This window comes from Carcharhinus amblyrhynchos, unplaced genomic scaffold (genome assembly GCF_965287045.1).
Source record: "Carcharhinus amblyrhynchos unplaced genomic scaffold, sCarAmb.v2.hapA chromosome_317, whole genome shotgun sequence".
Lineage (NCBI taxonomy): Eukaryota > Metazoa > Chordata > Chondrichthyes > Carcharhiniformes > Carcharhinidae > Carcharhinus > Carcharhinus amblyrhynchos.
The window spans coordinates 105,568-126,700 of NW_027650057.1; the positions used below are offsets into that span (position 1 = coordinate 105,568).

Here is a 21,133-nt window from a genome sequence, read left to right on the forward strand (position 1 = left end):
AGATCAACTTCGTGCAAGGTAGGCCCATTCAAAAGTGACGGCAGCAGGGAAGAACTCTTCTCAAGTCCGTTCGCACGTGACCTCAGAATTTTGTATCTTTTTCCCAACAGAAGACAATGGAAGAGAACATGTCCAGGGTGCATGTGGTCCCCGATTATGCTGGCTGCTTTTGAGGCAGCGGGAAGTGTAGACAGCGTCAGTGGGTAGGAGGCTGGTTTGAGTGATGAACTGGGCTTCATTGACAATCTTTTGTAGTTTCTTGCAGTCTTAGGCAGAGCAGGAGCCATACCAAGCTGTGATACAAGCAGGATGCTTTCTATGGTGCATCTGTAAAAGTTGGTATGAGTCATGGTGGACATACCAAATTTCCTTAGTCTTCTGAGAAAGTAGACATGTCGGTGGGCTAACTATAACATCTCCAAGGATATTCTATATGCGGGAGGTGACCCATTCTAAGAAGCCAGCAGGACACGCAAAGCTCCAATTCAAGGATTCCCTCAAGAGAGGCACAAAAGCCCTCAACATCAATCACAACAAGCGGGAAACTCAAGCTGACAATTGATGCAAATGGTGACACCAGCTGCGGGCAGGAATTTGCCACCGTAATAACATGTAGTTTCTGAAGTTCTGAACAAACCAGACAGAAATCATCCCCTATCACAGGCAGAGGATAACCTCGCATGTGACACTTGTGGCAGATTGAATAAGTCGATTCTGGAAAGGTACAACCATCGAGAGTAGGTGATCTGATCTGACCTCACCATCGCTCTGAGATCACATCCCTAACCTCTCCCACAGATGGAAAGATGCCCATCATACCATCAGATCATAACCTATTCCTCTGAAAACAGGAACGGTGTTCAAACTGGCCACTGACTTCCTGCATAACTTGCACTCCATAATTTACTGCATGCAAACAACTGAGACTTTTGAGGTATCATGAAGCTCAGGAAATTTGCCATGTCCGCTACGACTCTCACCAACTTTTACAGATACACCACAGAAAGCACTCTTTCTGGTTGTATCACAAGACCACAAGAAACTACAAAGGGTTATGAACGAAGTTCAGTCCATCACACAAACCAGCTCACATCCATGGACTCTGTCTACACTTCCTGCTGCCTCAGCAAAGCAGCCAGCAGAATTAAGGACACCACGCACCCCGGACATTCTCTCTTCCACCTTCTCCTGTCAGGAAAAAGATACCAAAGTCTGAGATTATGTACCAATCGACTCAAGAACAGCTTCTTCCCTGCTGCCACCAGACTTCTGAAAGGACCTACCTTGCACTAAGTTGATCTTTCTCTACACCCCAGCTATGACTGTAACATTACATTCTGCACTCTCTCCTGTCCTTCTCTACGTATGGGTATGCTTTGTCTGTATAGCACAGAAGAAACAATGCTTTTCACTCTATAATAATAGATGTGATAATAATAAATCAAACTACAACGAAATCGTCAACTGTGATTCAGTTGATAACATTTTCACTCCCTACCCAGAGTAAGAGGCTTGTGCATTCAAGTCACACATGAAGTCTCATGCAATTCATCTCGGCAAATGCTCCCAGTGCAATACTGAGAGAGCCCTGCATTGTCAGAGGTGCAGATGAGACATTAAAGCAATGTCCCATCAGCCTTCTCAGGAAGATGCAACAGATTCCATGGCACTATTTAAAGAAAAGTAGGAGAGTTATTTCCCCACACTGCCTTGCTCAATATCTATCTCCTAACAAAGAGCACTAAAACAGATTATCTGATCATTTTAACAATGCTGGGAGCTGACTGAGTGCAAATTCATTTCCTACACTACAACACTGACTACACTTCAAAAGTACATCATTGGTTGTAAAGTACTTTAGGACAATGCAAGGTCATGAAAGGTGCTGCAGAAATGCAACTTTCCCTTGCTGTTATATGGTGATTCAAGGTTGTAAATGACAGACGGCTGCTCAAGCAGACTCTTGGACACAATTGTGTTCCACAGTCTTTTAGAAACGCAAATGTTTTAGACACCAAAATATCATTGTTGATTTTCTTCAAAAAATAAGATAGAATCAGAGTTCCTATATGCAGGAGGCGGCCATTTGGCCCATCAGCCTTTGCCAGTAATCCCACATATTTAGCATGGCCAATGCATCTAACCCGTACATTTTTGGACGCGAAGTGGCTATTTAGAATGGCTAATCTAGTTAATTTGCACATCTTTGGATACAAGGGGCAATTTAGCACAGCCAATGCACCCTAACCTGCACATCTTTTGGACTATGGGAGGAAACCGGAGCACCGGGAGGAAACCCATGCACACACGGGAGAATATGCAAACTCCACCGGACAGACCCCAAGGCTGGAATTGAAAGCTGATCCCTCAGACAGCAATGTTAACCACTGTACTCTAAGAGAGGAGGAAGTTCCTCCTCAGAGGGGAGTGAATCTGTGGAATTCTGTACTGCAGAGCGCTGGGTCATTGAGTACATACAAGGCAGAGATAGACAGATATTTGGAGGCGATGACCTAGTGGTACTATCACTAGACTATTAATCCAGGAACTCAGCTGTGGTGTTCCACAGTGGCCAGTGTTGGGACCACAACTTTTCACTACAAAACATGAACGATGGAACTGAGGGTGTGGTTACTAAATTTGCAGATGATACAAAGACAGACAGGTAATGGGAAGGCTACAGAAGGACTTGGACAGGCTAAGAGAGTGGGCAAAGTGGCAGATGGAATACAACGTGGGGAAAAGTGTGAGGTTACGTACTTTGGTAGGAAGAAGAGGAGTAGACTATTTTCTAAATGGGGAAAGGCTTTGGAAATCTGAGGCACAAAAGGACTTGGGAGTCCTGGGTCAGGACTCTCAAGGTTAATGTCGAGGTTCAGTCAGCAGTTAGGAAGGCAAATTCAGTGTTAGCATTCACGTTGAGAGGATACAAGAGCAGGATGCACTGCTGAGGCTGTATAAGGCTCTGGTCTGACCCCATTTGGAGTATTGTGAGCCGTTCTGGGCCCCACATCGAAGGAAGGATGTGCTGGCCTTGGAAAGGGTTCAGAGGAGGCTCACAAGAATGATCCCTGGAATGAAGAGCTTGTCGTATGAGGAACAGTTGAGGACTCTGGGTCTGTACTCGGAGTTTAAAAGAACGTGGGGCCCATTATTGAAACTTATGGGACACTGCAAGGCCTGGAGAGAGTTGACGGGAAGAGGATGCCTCCATTAATAGGAAAAATTAGAACCAGAGGGCACAACCTCAGGCTAAAGGGATGATCCTTTAAAAACAGAGATGAGGAGGAATTTCTTCAGCCAGAGGGTGGTGAATCTGTAGAATTCATGGCTGCAGAGAAGGTCGGTCAGCGAGTGTCTTTCAGATGGAGAAAGATAGGGTCTTGATTAATAAGGGGATCAAGGGTTATGGGGAGAAGGCAGGAGAATGGGGATGAGGATCTCAGGATGCTAAGGGAATTTGGCATGTCTGCCACAACTCTCAACAACTTTTACAGATGGCCATAGAAAGCATTCTTTCTGATTGTATCACAGCTTGGTACGGCTCCTACGCTGACCAAGACCATAAGCAACTACAAAGGGTCGTGAACGAAACCCAGGTTATCACACAAACCAGCCTCCCATCCACTGACTCCGTCTACACTTTCTGCTGCCTCGGGAAGAGAAGTCAACATAATCAAGGACCCCACACAGCTCAAACACTGTCTCTTCCATCGGGAAAAAGATATAAAAGTCTGAGGTCAGGTATGCTTGAAGTTAAATAATCTGTGTTTTGTAAAGCAATTTATTCACAATCTAACACATCTCTCTGATTCACTACAAAATCCCCAAAAACTATTTACAATGAAAATTTTTTTGGGAATATCGTGACATGGAATTTTTCATCCAAATAAAAATGATTGGAAACACAGAATGGTTCAGTCCCTGGGGCTTTATGGTGTTACAGTGAGGGAAGTTCCCACAGCCTGTGGCAGCATCAAAATACCAATAAATAGTGAGTAAAGTTTCCCTTGCACTGCCCCGCTACAGATTTTGGAAGGGAACCTTGTTTTCTCAAAATCCCCTTCTTGCAGCCTCTTCAAATGTTATCAGTGCCAAATTTTTTGAGCTGTAGATCTGTAGAGTGTCTATTAATACTATGATGTCAGTCAATGACTTGGGGGAGGGGGGGTGGGGTGGGGTTGGGTTGGGTTGAGGAGTCATAGAAACCAGGGAATTTTACAGCAAAGTCAATATACTCAGCAAAGAGTTTAAACAACCCGCTACAGAAAACAGCCTTTGGAATCTATTAATATTCTCCATGGACTACTGCAAACTAAATTCAGGACCAAACCTGCAGCAATGTCAAAGAGCAGGGCAATTTTTCGACAAAACTGCTCCTAATGGAAAATAGTTATATAATCACACCTGAGTTTAAGAGCAATTAAATCCAGTTCTATGATAAAACCAATCCTCACCTCTTATAGCAGTGATTGATGGGAAGGATTAAGCCCACCAACGCCTCTACTCTCTCAGAAGACTATGGAAATTCGACATGTCCACTACAGCTCTCACCAACTTTTATAGATGCACCATAGAAAGCATTCCTTCCGGATGTATCACAGCTTGGTATGGCTCCTGCTTTGCCCAAGACCGTAAGAATCCACAAAACATCGTGAACACAGCCCAATCCATCACGCTAACCAGCCTCCCATCCATTGACTCCATCTACACTTCCCGCTGCCTCACGAAGCAACCAGCATAATTAAGGATCCTACGCACCCCAGATGTTCTCTCTTGCACCTTCTTCTGTCAGGAAAAAGGTACAAAAGTCTGAGGTCACGTACCAACCAACTCAAGAACAGCTTCTTCCCTGCTGCCATCAGACTTTTGAATGGAACTACCTCGCATTAAGTTGATCTTTCTCTACATCCAAGCTATGACTGTACCACAACATGCTGCATTCTCTCTCCTTTCCTTCTCTCTGAATGGTATGCTTTGTATAACGCACTAGAAACAATATCTTTCACGTTATACTAATACATGTGACAATAATAAATAGGAGCAGGAGTAGGCCATTCGGCTCTTCGAGCCTGCTCTGCCATTAATTATGATCGCAGCTGATTATCCAAATCGATAGCCTGATCCTAGTTTTCCCACATATCCTTTGATCTCCTTTGCCCCAACAGCAATATCAAAATGCTTCTTGAAAACAAAATGTTTTGGCCTCAATTCAATTCCTTTCTGTGATAGCAAATTCTTACAGAAATCATAGAAGCCTACAGTGCAGGAAGAGGTCCTTCAGCCCATCGAGTCTGCACCGAACACAATCCCACTCAGGTCCTACCCCCATATCCCTACATATTATACCACAATCCCGTGAACCTACGCATCCCTAGACACTAAGGGGCAATTTTCTTAGCATGGTCAATCAACCTAACCCGCACATCTTTGGACTGTGGGAGGAAACCAGAGTACCCGGAGGAAACCCACGCAGACACGAGGAGAATGTGCAAACTCCACACAGACAGCGACCTGAGCCGGGAATCGAACCCAGGACCTTGGAGCTGTGAAGCATCAGTGCTAACCACTGTGCTAGCGTGTCGCCCCGGGCGGCACCCCGGGGTGCCACCCAGGGCGGCAGTAGTCTAGCAGTAGTTGTAGTGTCACTCTCTGGGTGAAGAAGTTTCTCATTTCTGAAAGGTTTACCCCTCAAACTGTGAGCTCTGGTGGGGGTGGGTACATCCTTCCTGCATCAATCCTGTTTCATCCTGCTAGAATTTTATAGATTTCTATGAGATTCACTGCCCCCCCCGCATTCTTCTGAACTCCAGCAAATATAATCCTTAATCTCTCAACTCAATCTCTCCCCATATGTCAGTCCTGCCATCCCAGGAATCAGTCTGGTCAACCTTCGTTGCACTCCCTCTATAGCAAGAACACCCCTCCTCAGATAAAGAGGCCAAAACTGTGCACAATATTCCAGCTGTGGCCTCGCCCAGTACGACTGCATCAAGACATCCCTGAATTCCACTCAAAGGGTGGTGGGAGCCTGGAATTCACTGCCCGAAAATACAGTGGAGGCAGAGACCCTCATAACCTTTTAGTGGTATTTAGATGTGCATTTGAGATGCCAGGGCATACAGGGCTATGGACCAAGGGCTGGCAAATGGGATTAGACTAGCTAGGTCGTTTGTCTTTGACCAGCACAGACATGATGGGCTGAATGGCCTTTTTTCTATACTGTATACTTCAATGACTCTAACAAGGTTAGTAACCAAAGGGACAGTCACAGTAATCTAGGTGGAAGCAGACTTTCAAAAGGGAACTGGGTGAGTTTATAAGAGAACAGTGGTTGAGCTGATTTTGGATTCTTTCTAAGTCAGCATGAGGGGCCACCACATGGCTTCCATCTGTGCTGGAAGTTTCTACGAACTGAGTTTCCTTTTATTTTGACAATAAAAACTGAGTCACACTTATACACTTCTTTTCACATAAAAATAAAGAACACAAGATTTCAACAAATGGAATTAGGCGCTGAAGCCTTCGATAAGATGGCCTATCCTCAACTCCCTGCCCTCTGCTTTGATCTCCTGATCCAAAAATCGATCAATGAATACAAAGAACAAAAGAACAACACAGCACGGGAAACAGGCCCTTTGGCCCAACGAGCCACGCCGCCATCTTAACAATGTGTTTTTCCTCCTCCACCCTTGACCCATGTCTATGCTTATGGTACCCCCATTGGAAACCAGATTAAGGGGGAAAATATTTTGGGACAATTTGTTACACCAATCAGCCTAAGAGCACATCTTTGGGGTGTGGGAGGAAACCGGAGCACCCGGAGGAAACCCACGCAACCACAGGGAGAATGCGCAAACTCCCACAGACACTGGCCCAAATCCACGTATCTGCACAGCAAACAATGATAGTCACTGAGCTGTCGTGGTGCCCATCTGCTGGTCCAGTTTTAAGCATACCCAAACAACGCAAAGTACTAGGCTACTCTCGAAACATCCAAGAGCAGTCCACGCATGACCCACTGTGTGTATGCCCCTCGTTAGACAACAAGGTGGACCGAGGACAAGGTACACTGAAGGACTGAGCAGTCACAGGTCCTTGTGGTAGAGAATTCCAAAGATTCACAACCAAGAAAACAAATTTCTCATCTCAGCCCAAAATAGTCAAACCTTTACTGAGATTACAGCCCTCCCTTTTACCACTCTCCAGGCATGGCGAACAGCCCTTCAGCATCTGTCCCATCAAACCTCTTCAGCATCATGTTACAATGTGATTGCCTTTCACTTCAGAAAGTTATACAGCCAATCTCCCCACCAGGAATTATTCTAGTGGGCCTTTGTTGCGCTGCTTCAGAGGCAAGGCTATTCTTCCTGATTACAGAGAGCAAAGCTGCACACGATACTTCAAGGTGCGGTCTAGCCAAAAACACCTCTACAACTGCAGTAAAACTTCCTTACCATGGAACTCCTGCCCATTTGCAATGAGGGCCAAAATACAATTGGCCATCCAAACTGCATGCTGGACAGACAGATTAATTTTGTTTCATGTACAGGTGACACAGCGGTTAGCTCTGCTGCCTCACAGGACCAGGGATGCGGGTTCGATTCCCAGTTTGGGTCACTGTGTGGAGTCTGCACAGGTTTCCTCCCACAGCCTGAAAGACGTGCTGGTTAGGGTGCACTGGCCGTGCTAAATTCTCCCCTCAGTGTCCCCAAACAGGTGCCAGAGTGTGGAGACGAGGGGATTTTCACAGTAACTTCAATGCAGTGTAGAACTTACTTGTGACACAAATAAATAAATTTTAAACATCAGAAAAATCTTTTTACTGACATCAAAATAATGCAAACATTACATGAAATGGAGACAAAGCCTGGAAGTTAGATGAAGAGCAGGAGTGGGAAATAAGTACGCCAAGCCACGCAGATATAATTCCCTTCATATTCTTGCATCTCTATTTCATTGAAATAAATAATTAAATTAAATGCTCCGGTTTCCTCCCACAGTCTGAAAGTCGTGCTGGTTAGGTGCATTGACCCGACAGGTGCCGCAGTGTGGCAATTCGGGGAATTTCACGCTAACTTCACTGCAGTGTTAATGTCAGCTTTACTTGTAACCAATAAATAAACTTTTACTTTGTAAATTTGGGAGGCAGAGATTTTGTTGCTTGGAGCTGAGGGGCTTGAACATGACAGTGCCCCACCCCCGACCAAATTGTGAGAAAATAATGCCACAATGTGACAAGTTCACACAGATTATTTCCCATTTTATCAACACTAAACATGGGGAAAAAAACAGGGAAAAATGTCAGAAAACAAGGTTTTCTATACCAATAGCTGTGTGCTTCTCTGGTCCTTTAGACATGGCAAGCTATTTTTTAACTACTTTAAAAAAAAGCACAGTTCAACAGGTTAGCTATGCAAAATATAAACAACCTCATGACAATCTGAAACAATAAAATCAGAAGACAGTCTACTTCCGATGATTCAAAGGCAGTTTTGTGTCAACAACAAATTAAATTATGCAGGAATTCGAATTAAGCAATCGAATTACAGCAGCACAGAAGCACATTTGTGCACAATTGGAATTGACCGGAAAATGAATTTGTTTAACTGGAATTACTCAAAGTGCGAATCATAAGTATTGACAAACAGCATGCAAAGATACGGCAGTGACAGACTTGTGGGTTAGGATAATTCATAGGATCCTTACAATGCAGATGGAAGTCAGTCTACTGAGTCTGCACCAACAGCAATCCCATCCTATCCCCATAACCCCACATTTATCGCAGCCAGTCCTCCTGATACTAGGGCAATTTAGCATGGCCAATCCACCTAACCCACACATCGTTGGAGTGTGGGAGGAAACCGGGGTACCCAGCGGCACAGTGGTTAGTACTGCTACCTCACAGCACCAGGGACCCAGGTTCAATTCCTGGCTTGGGTCACTGTCTGTGTGGAGTCTGCACATTCTCCTTGTGTCTGCATGGGTTTCCTCCGGGTGCACCGGTTTCCTCCCACAGTCTGAAAGATGTGCGGGTTCGGTTTATTTGGCCATGCTAAATTGCCCCTTAGTGTCAGCAGGTTAGTAGGGTAAATAAGCAGGGTTATGGGGCATAGAGCTAGGTGGGATTGTGGTCGGTGCAGACTCGATGGGCCAAAATGCTCTTTCTGAACTCTAGAGATTCTATGAAACTCACGCAGGCATGGGGAAAACATGCAAACTCCATCAGACAGTGACCCAAGCAGGGAATCAAACTTGGTCCCTGGCATTGAGGGAATTCAGTGGGATCACTTTCATTTGAACTGAATAGCTATGAAGCTACAATAGAATGAACACTGACTACATCGAGATGGTAAGTGGAGGCTACACTGAACAGAACCAACAGAGATCATAACCTTGCAGTTAATGTGACAAGACACTTCAGCTCAATTTTATTCCAAGACGACAATTTCATCCATATCTCAACTCACAGCATGTCATGTCTCCCTCACACACCCCACCCATGCTCTTATTCTCTCCGTGTCTGTGTGTCTTCCCTTTGGGTGCTCCAGTTTCCTCCCACACTCCAAAGATGTGCAGGCTAGGTGGATTGGCCCCTTAGTGTCCCAAGATATATAGGTTAGAGGATTAGTGAGGTAAATGTGTGGGGTTATAGCTAAGAGCCTGGATGGAATCCTCTGTCAGAGACGCAATGGGCCAAATGGCCTCCTCGTGCACAGTAAGAATTCTATGAACCGCGATTGGCTCCAAGTCATGCAACACCTTGATCTTAAAATTCGCTCATCTTTTGTGGTTTTAATTTCTCAATGGCCTCACTTCTTCCTATCTCTGTAATATCCTCCAGTCTCCCAACACTCTCAATCATAGAAGCCCTAATGCAGGAGGCCATTTGGCCCATTAAGCCTGTACAGACAGCAATCCCACTGAGGTCCTAACCCTGTAATCCCATGTATTTACCCTGCCAATTCCCTTTGACAATAGGAGCTAATTCACCTAACCCACACATCTTCTAATTCTTTGCCTTTGATTTCAATTGCTGCTCTATTGGGGGCCATGTCCTGCAGCTGCCTCAGCTCCAAGCTCTGGATACACTCCCTACACCTCTCCTTTCTACCAAAAATCTATCGCCTTGGGCAAACTTTTGCTCATCTGATCTAAGTTTGTGTGTCAGAAGTAGGCTTGCATTATTGCTGCAATGAAGTTACTGTGAAAATCCCCTAGTCGCCACACTCCGGTGCCTGTTCGGGGGGACCGAGGGAGAATTTAGCATGGACAATGTACCTAACCAGCACGTCTTCAGGACTGTGGGAGCACTTGAAAGAAATCCACCAGATACGGGGAAAATGTGCAGACTCTGCACAGACTGTGATCCAAGTTGGGAACCGAACTCGGGTCCATGGCGCTGTGAGACAGCAATGTGCCACCGTGATCTAATGTCTCATGTGACCCAATGCCATACATTGTTTTATGACGATCCTGTGAACCACACTGGGACATATTAACCTGTTAAAAGTGCTATAAAAGTTGACACTATTGTAGGACTTGCTACCTATTCCAGTATAAGGCACCAACTGCCATATGTTTTGCAGATTTAAACTGGATAATTATGCATTTATTCAATATGGCTGCAGTTAATGTGTACACAATAGCAGTACTGTCATTTATTTATCTTCAATTAATAAAAAGGCAGGCAAGCACTGAAAATGAAACTCTCTCTTAATTGGCAAAAAGCAGTTACCAATCAGGATAGACCGATGTTTTAAGTAAATGCTGAATATTTATTTTTGCTTGATTCCTCAGTGAAGCAGGGCTGGGTAAAAGCAGAACCATCGAACGCCTGTCTTTGTCGCCTAGAGGAAAGAGCCATATGGAGTCTGGGAAAGGCTGCTGAAAGGCAGAAATCATTCCGCAAGGTACAGCTCGATCTTTCCACCGAGCGCAGCCCTCTACCCAAACGTACACAATACACCGGCCACAGTCCCTTCAGGTTCATTCAACTCAGGGGCACAGAAATTGATCTGCATTGCTACGATTAAATACTTGCGGAGGTAAGGAATATTCCTAAAGCAAAGGCAGGGCTGCCGTTTAGAAACACGCTTAATTCAGTGCAAGAATTTCCTCACTATGAAATGGCTTGAAGCGGTTTCCAGGGCAACAGGCAATCCAGTAACCACTCAGCAGTCAACAATCAGGCCGCTTTGGAGAAATCAGGACCTCGTCACCTTTAGACCTCACTGCATCCTGACAACTAAACCGGAGAGCATTGCAGAGGATCAGTCTATACCTGTCACTAGGCTTTAGAACAGGTAGCAGTCACTGCCGCAAGCACAGGAAGAGACAGGGTTAGGTAAACTGTACAGCATGGAGGAAAAATTAAAATAACAACATAACCTCAAGCGCTGTACATCAACATGTACTAACTGATAGCGCAATTCATCTCTCGTGACAGACCATGCTGATAAATATCTCTGGCCTCAGTTGCACTTACTGCGTCCAAACCCAACCTTCTCCAGTCAAACATGGTAATAACTTCCCCGGAGATCGGAGCACGGCCAGTTCAGGCAGAGAAATATAGAAAATGGGAGGCCGTTCAGCCTTTCAAGCCTGCTCCACCATTTATCATGGCTGGTCATCAAATTCAATGTCCTGATTCCCCTCCCCCCTTCCCTCAATATCCCTTCAACTCCAAGAACTATATCTAATTTATTCTTGAAATCACACAACATTTTGGCCTCAAATGCTTTCTGTGGTAGTGAATTCCACACATTCACCACCCCCTGGGTGAAGAAATTTCTCCTCACCCCTCAAACCAAAAAAGGTTTGCCTGTTGTCCTCAAACTATGACCCCTAGTTTTGGACTCCCCCACCATCGGGAACATTCTTTTGGAATCCATCTTGTCTAACTCTGTCAGAATTTTCTAAGTTTCAATAAGATCCCCTCTCGCTCTTCTAAACTCCAGCGAATACAATCCTAACCGACTTAATCTCTCCTCATATGACAGACCTGCAATCCCAGAAATCAGCCTGGTAAACCTTACCTACACACCCTCTACAGCAATATAGGTAGGCATTCTCACAGGGTGGTTGAGATGAGCAACAGAGTCACTGCGGGTTGATGGGAGAGTGGTCACAGAAACGGTGAATTATTTTCTCTAAACCACTCTATACTTTCTAACATGCTGCCCACCCCAGGAGCAGTGGCCTGATCATGAAGAAAATATTCAATGCAGAAAGTCAGTATTCAGGTGCAGCATGTAATAAAAAAACAAATAGGATGTAGGCATTTATTATAAAAGGGCTGGAGTATAAAAGTGGAGAATCATCGTTGCAGTTGTATAGACTGTTGGTAGGAACACATCTGAAATAGTGTACAGTTTTGGTCTCCTTATTTGAGGAAGGATGTGATGGCATTGCAGGCAGTTCACAGGAAGTTCAACAGATTGATTCTAGGGATAAAAAGATTGACATATGGGGAGAGATTAAACACTTTGGGCTTGTACTCGCTTGAGTTTAGGAGGACGAGAGGGCATCTGATCGAGTCATAGAAAGTTTTAAAAAGGGATTGATAAACTAAATGTAGATCATAAGTTTCCCCTTGTGGGGCAATCTAGAACAAGAGGTCACAGTTTTAAATCTAACGCCTCTCAACCTATACCCGAGGTGAGGAAGAACTACTTCTCGCAGAGGGGGGGTGAATTTGTGGAACTCGCTGCCCCAGAGTGGAGTCTGAATCATTGAATGGTTTCAAGAAGAAAATGGATATATTTCTGATAAAAAATTGATATGGGAAAGAGGTGGGGAGGTGGATTTGAGACCAGGGAGAGATCAGCTATGGTCTGTTTGAATGGCGGAGCAGGCTCGAAGGGCTGAGTTTGCCAACTTCTGCACCTAATTCCTATGTCCCTATTCAAATCTATCTCCCCGTGATTCAAAATGGATGTCCATGTTCCACACATTGGACTGCATCTGTGCCATCATTCTGCCTTCTTACTTGGACTCTGCCCCTTTGCAACTTCCTGCTCCAATTTACTAAGCCTCAAGCTATATGCTTTCATCCAAGCTATTACTGTATATGTGGTGTGAAGCTAAAGTCCGAGTATCTGGATACCCACTTTTCCAGCCAATTGAAGAACATGCATTTTATTCCATGGAGCCAGAAAGTTCTCCTCTCTTAAAAAAAACCCTTCCTGTAAATCAAAGTTCAGATTTGAACAACTGAGCGAATGTCTATTAACATGCAAGGAACGCTATTTCTCATTCCAAATTACTTTTCTACTTTGAACCTTGCTACTAACCTTGTGACAGCAACTATGCAATACAGTATGACTATCTCCTGACTAGTATCATACAGTGCAGATGTGATATGCAGTAACTATAGGTACAGAATTACTCAATACTGTAACTTCAAACTAGTGGCAAGAAGTGGGGAAATTGAACAAATAGCGGCAAGAAGTGGGGAAATTGAACAAATATGCAGATTCAATGCAAGAGGCTAATTTGCACTCATGGGTGGGGGTCGACAGGACAGTCTGAGAACATCTTACGGTTATGAAGGCAGCAATGTCAGGAAGGTGACAGGGTTCAGATCAGCAGACTTTTTGCGCATTTCAAGCAGGTTAGTCCTAAAACTGAAAGGCGGGGGAGGAAATGCAGTCTGCGGACTGCAAGCATGCCCTGCCCTGCCCTGTGGTCATAAGCTGTACATTTTTTGTGGGTCACTACAACATGTATGTGCTGCTATACTTTTTTGGAAACACCTTTTAATAGACATCACCTACGGTGCTTGTACTTCTTACAACAGTGTAATCTCAGCCAACTGCTGGACTTGAACGCACAGAAATCCTGATCTCAGCCTCTTTGCTGTGGTCAGCTGAAAGGGAGAACTGGCTCATTATAGATCAGCAAGGTTAGCGGTGGAGTTGCAAATCTCTCACTCACCCCAGTCAGGTTATGAATTCAAGCCCCCACCACCCCCTTCAGAGACCAGAGCACAATCTAGGTTAATACCCTAGTGCAGCAATGAGGGGAGTGCTGCACCGTCACAGGCACGGTCTCTGCTGCCTTCTCAGCTTGGTAGAAGATTCCACAGTGCTATGTTGAAGAGCAGGGGAGTTCTCCCCAGTGTCCTGGCTAACGGTGAACCTTCAATTACCATCACCAAAAAGAGATCATCTTGCAACTGTAACACTCTTGTTTGTGGAACTCTGCAATCAAAGAATCTTTACAGTGCAGAAGGGAGGTCATTCGGCCCATCAGGCCTGGACGAACAACAACCCCACCCAGGCCCGATCCCCATAACCCCACGTAATTGCTAATCCCTGTGACAGTAAGTGTCAATTTACCATGGCCAGTCAGCCTAACCCGCACATCTTTGGACTATGGGAGGGAACCGGAGCACCCAGAGGAAACCCACGCAGACACTGGAAGAATGTGCAAACTCCACACAGACAATGATCCAAATGGGGAATTGAACCCTGGACCTCGGCGCCCAAAAAAAAATTTTTTTAAATTGATGCAACTCCCCCCCCCCACCCCCAGAGTTAATTTTTTTTTAAATAGTTGGACTGTAACACCTCTCTGTTCTTCAGGACTGCTCTAAGTCTAGTGGCCCCCACCGGTACATGAAAACTGATAAGGTCACTCAGCCCGAACAATCCCGTTAGGTATTTCATTCCACATGGACAAACAGGAGGGAAAATCCCAACATTTGGTCCATTTGTTGATTCTTTGCCACTCCCATTTCCTTAGATTCCAACATCACAATTAACCAATGATATCCAAATGAGAGGGGATTAAGGGTTATGGGGAGAAAGCGGGAATGTGGAACTGAGCCACGACAGATCAGCCATGATCTTATTGAATGGCGGGGCAGGCTCGAAGGGCTAGATGGCCTACTGCTGCTCCTATCTCTTATGTTCCTATGCAAAACATATCATAAAAGAGGGCCCCAAATTCAATTATTCCACTGATCTTATCCCGATGGTTATGACGACGAACAGAATGAGACCATGTGAACCACAACAGAGCAACACTGTGCTTGTCTGCTGACAAGCACAGTGGGTGGGGAGAAGCAGAGATCTATTTTGACACTGAGAAAGATGGCAGAGCATGGAACGTCCCGTCAGCCGCTGGGACAGGAGCAGAATCCACGATACCCGAGAGAAGTGAAGTGAAAGGATTTTTGAAAACAGGGTGGCATGGCAGCACAATGCTGCCTCACAGCGCCAGGGAGCCAGGTTCGATTCCCAGCTTGGGTCTGTGCGGAATCTGCATATTCTCCCCGTGTCTGCGTGGGTTTCCTCCGGATGCCCTAGTTTCCTCCCACAGTCCAAAAGACGTGCCGGTTAGGTGCAGTGACCATGTTAAATTCTCCCTCAATGTACCCAAACAGGCGCTGGAGTGTGATGACTAGGGGATTTTCACATAACTTTACTGCAGTGTTAATGTGAGCCTACTTATGACACTAACAAATAAACTTTTTTCTACTTTACTTTTAAGAATCTCGATATGTGAAGGGGATGCCATTCTTTTTGACAATCAAATAAACTAAAACAAGCAAAGTAAAAGGGGCTGCTCCTTAAAGGGTGGTGGGGGAAACCACCTAAAACAAAACTTGAAGGAAACTTAAAACATTAACCAACATGCAATTAAAGGGGTCAATAATATACCCCAGTCCCTGCGGTGCCCAACGGGTGTGGCAGGCTTCAACAGCACCCACGGACATTGCATGTTCCTTCGCCAAGGCTACCTGGCCATGCATGCAGTCATGGCAGAAGGGCAATCAGGTCAGACAACCACCGTCGCCCCCCTCCCCCTGACCAGACATGTTCAGATGGCTCATTCAGAAGATGATTAACCAAACAGACACTCCGAGGCAGCAACATTCTATTATTTCATGATAGCTTTTCATAAATTAGTAATGTGATGATCAGTAGAGAAGCCTAATATCGGAGCGTAGATTAAATTCTTACCATCTAATCAATCTTTGTGGTTTCACAACCATCGTATAATTACTATGCGAGGTACATTTATATATATAATAGCTTAACAGGTGAAATTGCAACTAATTTGGTTTCCAATAGCGATCTGTTCAGGTCATTTACATCAGATAAAGTTATTTACCAACATCGCATCATCAATTTCAGTTAGGCAATATTAATTTTACCAGCTAAAGCAGGGGTTAGATATCAAGATCAGAATTATTTTCTCTTTCGATGCACTGTGACTTTCACAAGCTGTGAGGGGGTATTGTGTCAAAATCAAGCTCAATTCAAACAAACACTTAGCGAGTGGTTAAAATCAGGAAAACTGCAGCAGCAAGAAATGTTCAAGAACAAGCTCCCATCGGAGCGCAACGTGCCGGGGACACGAGTAAAGCATGGATACCTGGAGGGGAAGTTTCCAGAATAAAAGAAACAGAGCCTTGTGCATCAGATTAGAGAAATAAAGTTACAGACTGACTGCTTGCTGTCACTGTTCAGTTTATCACATTCAATAACAACTGGGTTAAAAGAGGACAGCACACTGTCCCACTCTGTCAAAGCTCCCAAGAGGACGAAAATATGGCAAGGATATTTGGGGGTCGGGGGGGGGGGGGGAGAGGGAGGGAAATGTCTCTGAAAACACCGAGTTAACAAAAGAAAAGACTTCCTTAGTGCAGAGGATGGACAGGACGTGCTAGGATAGTTGGGTAGGGAGGTGAGAGAAGGGTGAAAGGGTCATCAGGAGGGTACAGGTGGGAGAAGAATGGTGACAGGGCCTGTCTAATGGGGGAAGGGGCAGTTGGGGTGCAGGGGTTGAGAGAAGGGAAAGCAGGGTGAAGGGGAGGGGCCCAAGAGTAAAGCAACAATCACTGGGGTGGGGGTTCGGTTGGTCAGTCAGGGGAGAGGTGTGGGTCGGTGGGGGGGGGGGGGGGGGGGGAAGAGGGAGGAGGGGGTCGGTGGGGGGGGGGGAAGGGGAGGAGGGGGTTGGGGGGGGAGCAGGGGGTCGGTGGGGGGGGGGAGAGAGGGAGGAGGGGGTCGGTGGGGGGGGGAGGAGAGGGGGTCGGTGGGGGGGGGGGAAGAGGGGGTCGGTGGGGGGGGGGGAAGAGGGGGTCGGTGGGGGGGGGGGAAGAGGGGGTCGGTGGGGGGGGGGAAGAGGGGGTCGGTGGGGGGGGGGAAGAGGGGGTCGGTGGGGGGGGGGAAGAGGGGGTCGGTGGGGGGGGGGGAAGAGGGGGTCGGTGGGGGGGGGGGAAGAGGGGGTCGGTGGGGGGGGGGGAGAGGGGGTCGGTGGGGGGGGGGGGAGAGGGGGTCGGTGGGGGGGGGGGGGGGAGAGGGGGTCGGTGGGGGGGAGAGGGGGTCGGTGGGGGGGGAGAGGGGGTCGGTGGGGGGGGAGAGGGGGTCGGTGGGGGGGGAGAGGGGGTCGGTGGGGGGGGGAGGAGGGAGGAGGGGGGGAGGAGGGGGGGGGAGGAGGGAGGAGGGAGGGAGAGAGGGAGGAGGGGGGGGGAGACATCGGTCAGGGGTAGCGGGTGTGGGGGGGCTCTGTCAGGAGGGGCCGCGGGGGTGGGGGGGGGGGGGGCTCTGTCAGGAGGGGCCGGGGGGGGGGGGGGCTCTGTCAGGAGGGGTGCTCTGTCAGGAGGGGAGGGGTCGGTCGGGAGGGGAGGGGTCGGTCGGGAGGGGAGGGGTCGGTCGGGAGGGGAGGGTCGGTCAGTCAGAGGGGTGTGGTCAGGGGGGCGGTTTGGTGAAGGATTGGTAAGGGGGGGGGGGGAATGCCGCCCATTCTCGCTCTGAGAGGATCCGCCGGCCCGGCCCCGCTCCGTTAACCGGCCCAGTCAGTGTTTGCCCCGCCGCCCGGGTACTTACACTTCCAGAATGCGGTCTCCTTTGCGGACTCCGGCCCGCTCGGCCGCTCCGCCCGCCAGCACGGCGCTGACATGCTGCAGCGGCGCGTACAGCTCCCCGTTGATGCTCCTCAGCTGCCCGCCTTCGCTCACCTGGCCCCGCACGTTGAAGCCGTAGCCCGTCTCCGACTTGATGATCTTGACCAGCCGCGGGCCCCGGCTCGGGTTAGTGGGCGTCGGCCCCTCCGAGTCAGAGCCGGAGCCCGGCTGCCTGCCGCCCACCTCGTCCGCCATCTTCCAGCACGGACATCACACACTGCTGCACATCGCTCCGGCCCTTCGCCCCAACTCATTCACAAATGGGCGGAACCCTCGAACGGGCCGTCATCTCCGGCCGGACAGCTTCCGGGGATGCGCAATCGTCACACATCGTTACCGTGCGGCCATCTTTCATCAAGGCAAACCAGACACTGCTTCATTTGGTGAGTTGTCACCAGTTAATTGTAACCTTAGGGAAAAAAACACATCTTTAAGTTTAAATTTATTTATTAGTATCGCAAGTAGGCGTACAGTAGCTGATGTGGAGATGCTGGTGTTGGATTGGGGTGGGCACAGTAAGAAGTCTCACAACACCAGGTTGAAGTCCAACAGGTTCATTTGGAATCACGAGCTTTCGGAGCACTGCTCCTTCATCATTACAGCTTATTTATTAGTGCCATAAGGGGGCTTACATAAGAACATAACATAAGAACATAAGAAATTAGGAGCAGGAGTAGGCCATCTAGCCCTTCGAGCCTGCCCCGCCATTCAATAAGATCACGGCTGATCTGTCGTGGCTCAGTTCCACATTCCCGCCCTCTCCCCATAACCCTTAATCCCCTCGCTTTTCAAAAAGTTACTGTGACAGTCCCCCAGTCACCACACTCCGGTGCCTGTTTGGGTACGCTGAGGGAGTATTTAGCACGGCCAATGCATCTAACCCGCACATCTTTAGGAAACCGGAGCACCTGGAGGAAACCCATGCAGAGACGGGGAGGTCATGCAGACTCCGCACAGGCAGTTTCCCAAGCCAGGAATCGAACCCGGGTTCTTGGCGCTGTGAGGCAGCAGTGCTAACCCACTGTGCCACCCTTTAATGAGCATATTTTAAAAAGTTGGCACTTACTTAATCTGTAAGAATTGATGAGAGTTATAATGATGGAGGAGCCCAGCACATCAGTACAAAAGATAAGGCACTCGCTGCAATCCTCAGCCAGCAGCAGATGATCCATCTCAGCCTCCTCCTGTAGTCCCCAGCATCTCAGATGCCAGTCTCCAGCCAATTCAATTCACTCGACATTACATCAAGAAACAGTGGAAGGCACTGGATATTACAAGAGCAGTGGGCCCTGATGACATTTTGGAAATAGTACTGAAGACTTGTGCTCTAGAACTTGCCCGCTCCCCAAGCCAAGCTCTTCCAGTACAGTTACAACACTGGCACCTACCCCACAATGTGGAAAATTGCCCCAGGTATGTCCTGTACAAAAAAAAGACAAATCCAACCCAGCCAATTACTGCCCAATCAGTCTACTCTCGATCATCAGTAAAGTGGTGGAAGGGGGTCATTGCTGAGCAGCGCCTGCTCAGCAATAACCTGCTCAGTGACGCCCAGTTTGCTTTCTGCCAGGGTCACTCAGCTCCTGACCTCATTACAGCCTTGGTTCAAACATGGACAAAAGAGCTGAATTCCAGAGATGATGCGAGAGTGACAGCCCTTGACATCAAGGCACTGAGTGTGGCATCAAGGAGCCCTAGTGGGTATCAGGGGGCAGACCCTCCGCTGGTTGGAGTCATGCCTGGTACATAGGAAGATGGTTGTGTTTGTGGAGGGTCAGTCACCTCAGCTCCAGGACATCTCTGCAGGAGTCCCTCGGGATTAGTGTCCGAGGCCCTCAGCTGCTTCATCAATGACCTTCCCTTTTTTATAAAGTCAGAAGTGGGGATGTTCGCTGATAATTGCATAATGTTCACCATTCACGACTCCTGAGATACTGAAGCAGTCCATGTTCAAATGTAACAAGACCTGGACAATATCCAGGTTTGGGCTGACAAGTAGCAAGTGACATTTTTCACCACACAAATGCCAGGCAATGACCATCTCCAATAAGAGACAAGCTAAACACCACCCCCTGACATTCAATAGTGTAACCATCACTGAATCCCTCACTGTCAACATCCTTGGGGTTACTATTGACCAGAAACTCAACTGGACTCACTGCATAAACACAGTGGCTACAAGAGCAGATCAGAGGCTGGGAATACTGCGGTGAGTAACTCACCCCCTGACTCCCCAAAGCCTGTCCACCATCTACAAGGCACAAGTCAGGAGTGTGATGGAATACTCCCCACTTGCCTGGATGGGTGCAGCTCCAACAACACTCAAGAAGCTCAACACCATCCAGGACAAACAGCCCACTTGATTGGCACCACATCTACAAACATTCAACCTCTCCAGTACCGATGCTCAGTAGCTGCAGTGTGTACTATCTACAAGATGCACTGCAGCAATTCACCAAAGATCCTTAGACAGCACCTTCCAAAACCACGACCACTTCCATCTGGAAGGACAAGGGAGCAGGTACACGGGAACACCACCACCTGCAAGTCCCCCTCCAAGCCACTCACTATCCTGACTTGGAAATATATCGTGATGTGGAGATGCCGGCGTTGGACTGGGGTAAACACAGTAAGAAGTCTGACAACACCAGGTTTAAGTCCAATTGGGTTGGACTTAAATTGGTTGGACTTAAACCTGGTGTCGTCAGACTTCTTACTTGGAAATATATCACCATTCCTTCACAGTCGCTGGCTCCAAATCCTGGAATTCCCCACCCTAACAGCACTGTTCTGTAGGCACTGTTACAAACACAGAGTGGTGTCTTTATTGAACTGAATGTAACGTGGCTGCCCTCCCTCCCAGTCATTCCCACGTAGGACTTTGGCAACCCACAGAACGTGGGCTGCAGCGATTCAAGAAGGGACTCACCACCACCTTCTCAAGGGCAAGTAGAGATGGGCAATAAATGCTGGCCAGCCGGCGACAAACCATATCCCACAAACGAATAAAGAAAAGTTTTAAAAAAGTTGCCCCTTAGTGTCCCAAGATGTGTAGGTTAGGAGGATTAACCATGGCAGATGTTTGGGGTTTTTCTGATTTATTATTGTGCATGGAGTCTTTGGTTATGCTGGCGCTTTGTCGAGGCAATGGGAAGTGTAGACACAGTCAATGGATGGGAGGCTGGTTTGTGTGATGGATTGGGCTACATTCACGAT

The 21,133-nt window shown here is 47.4% G+C and overlaps 1 protein-coding gene across 2 annotated transcripts in view; it reads right to left on the reverse strand.

The window, feature by feature from the left end:
- The window catches only part of LOC145339079 (sorting nexin-27-like), a 113,974-nt gene extending 95,785 nt beyond the window's left edge, over nucleotides 1-18,189 (reverse strand). Inside the window, exon 1 of one of the 2 annotated variants that reach the window (XM_080183510.1) lies at nucleotides 17,841-18,189. In XM_080183510.1, the coding sequence (XP_080039636.1) occupies nucleotides 17,841-18,112 (272 nt within the window). In that variant the 5' untranslated portion in view covers nucleotides 18,113-18,189. The remainder of the gene's footprint in view (nucleotides 1-17,840) is intronic. The other variant, XM_080183511.1, reaches the window with a different exon arrangement.
- Nucleotides 18,190-21,133: the final 2,944 nt, after the last annotated feature.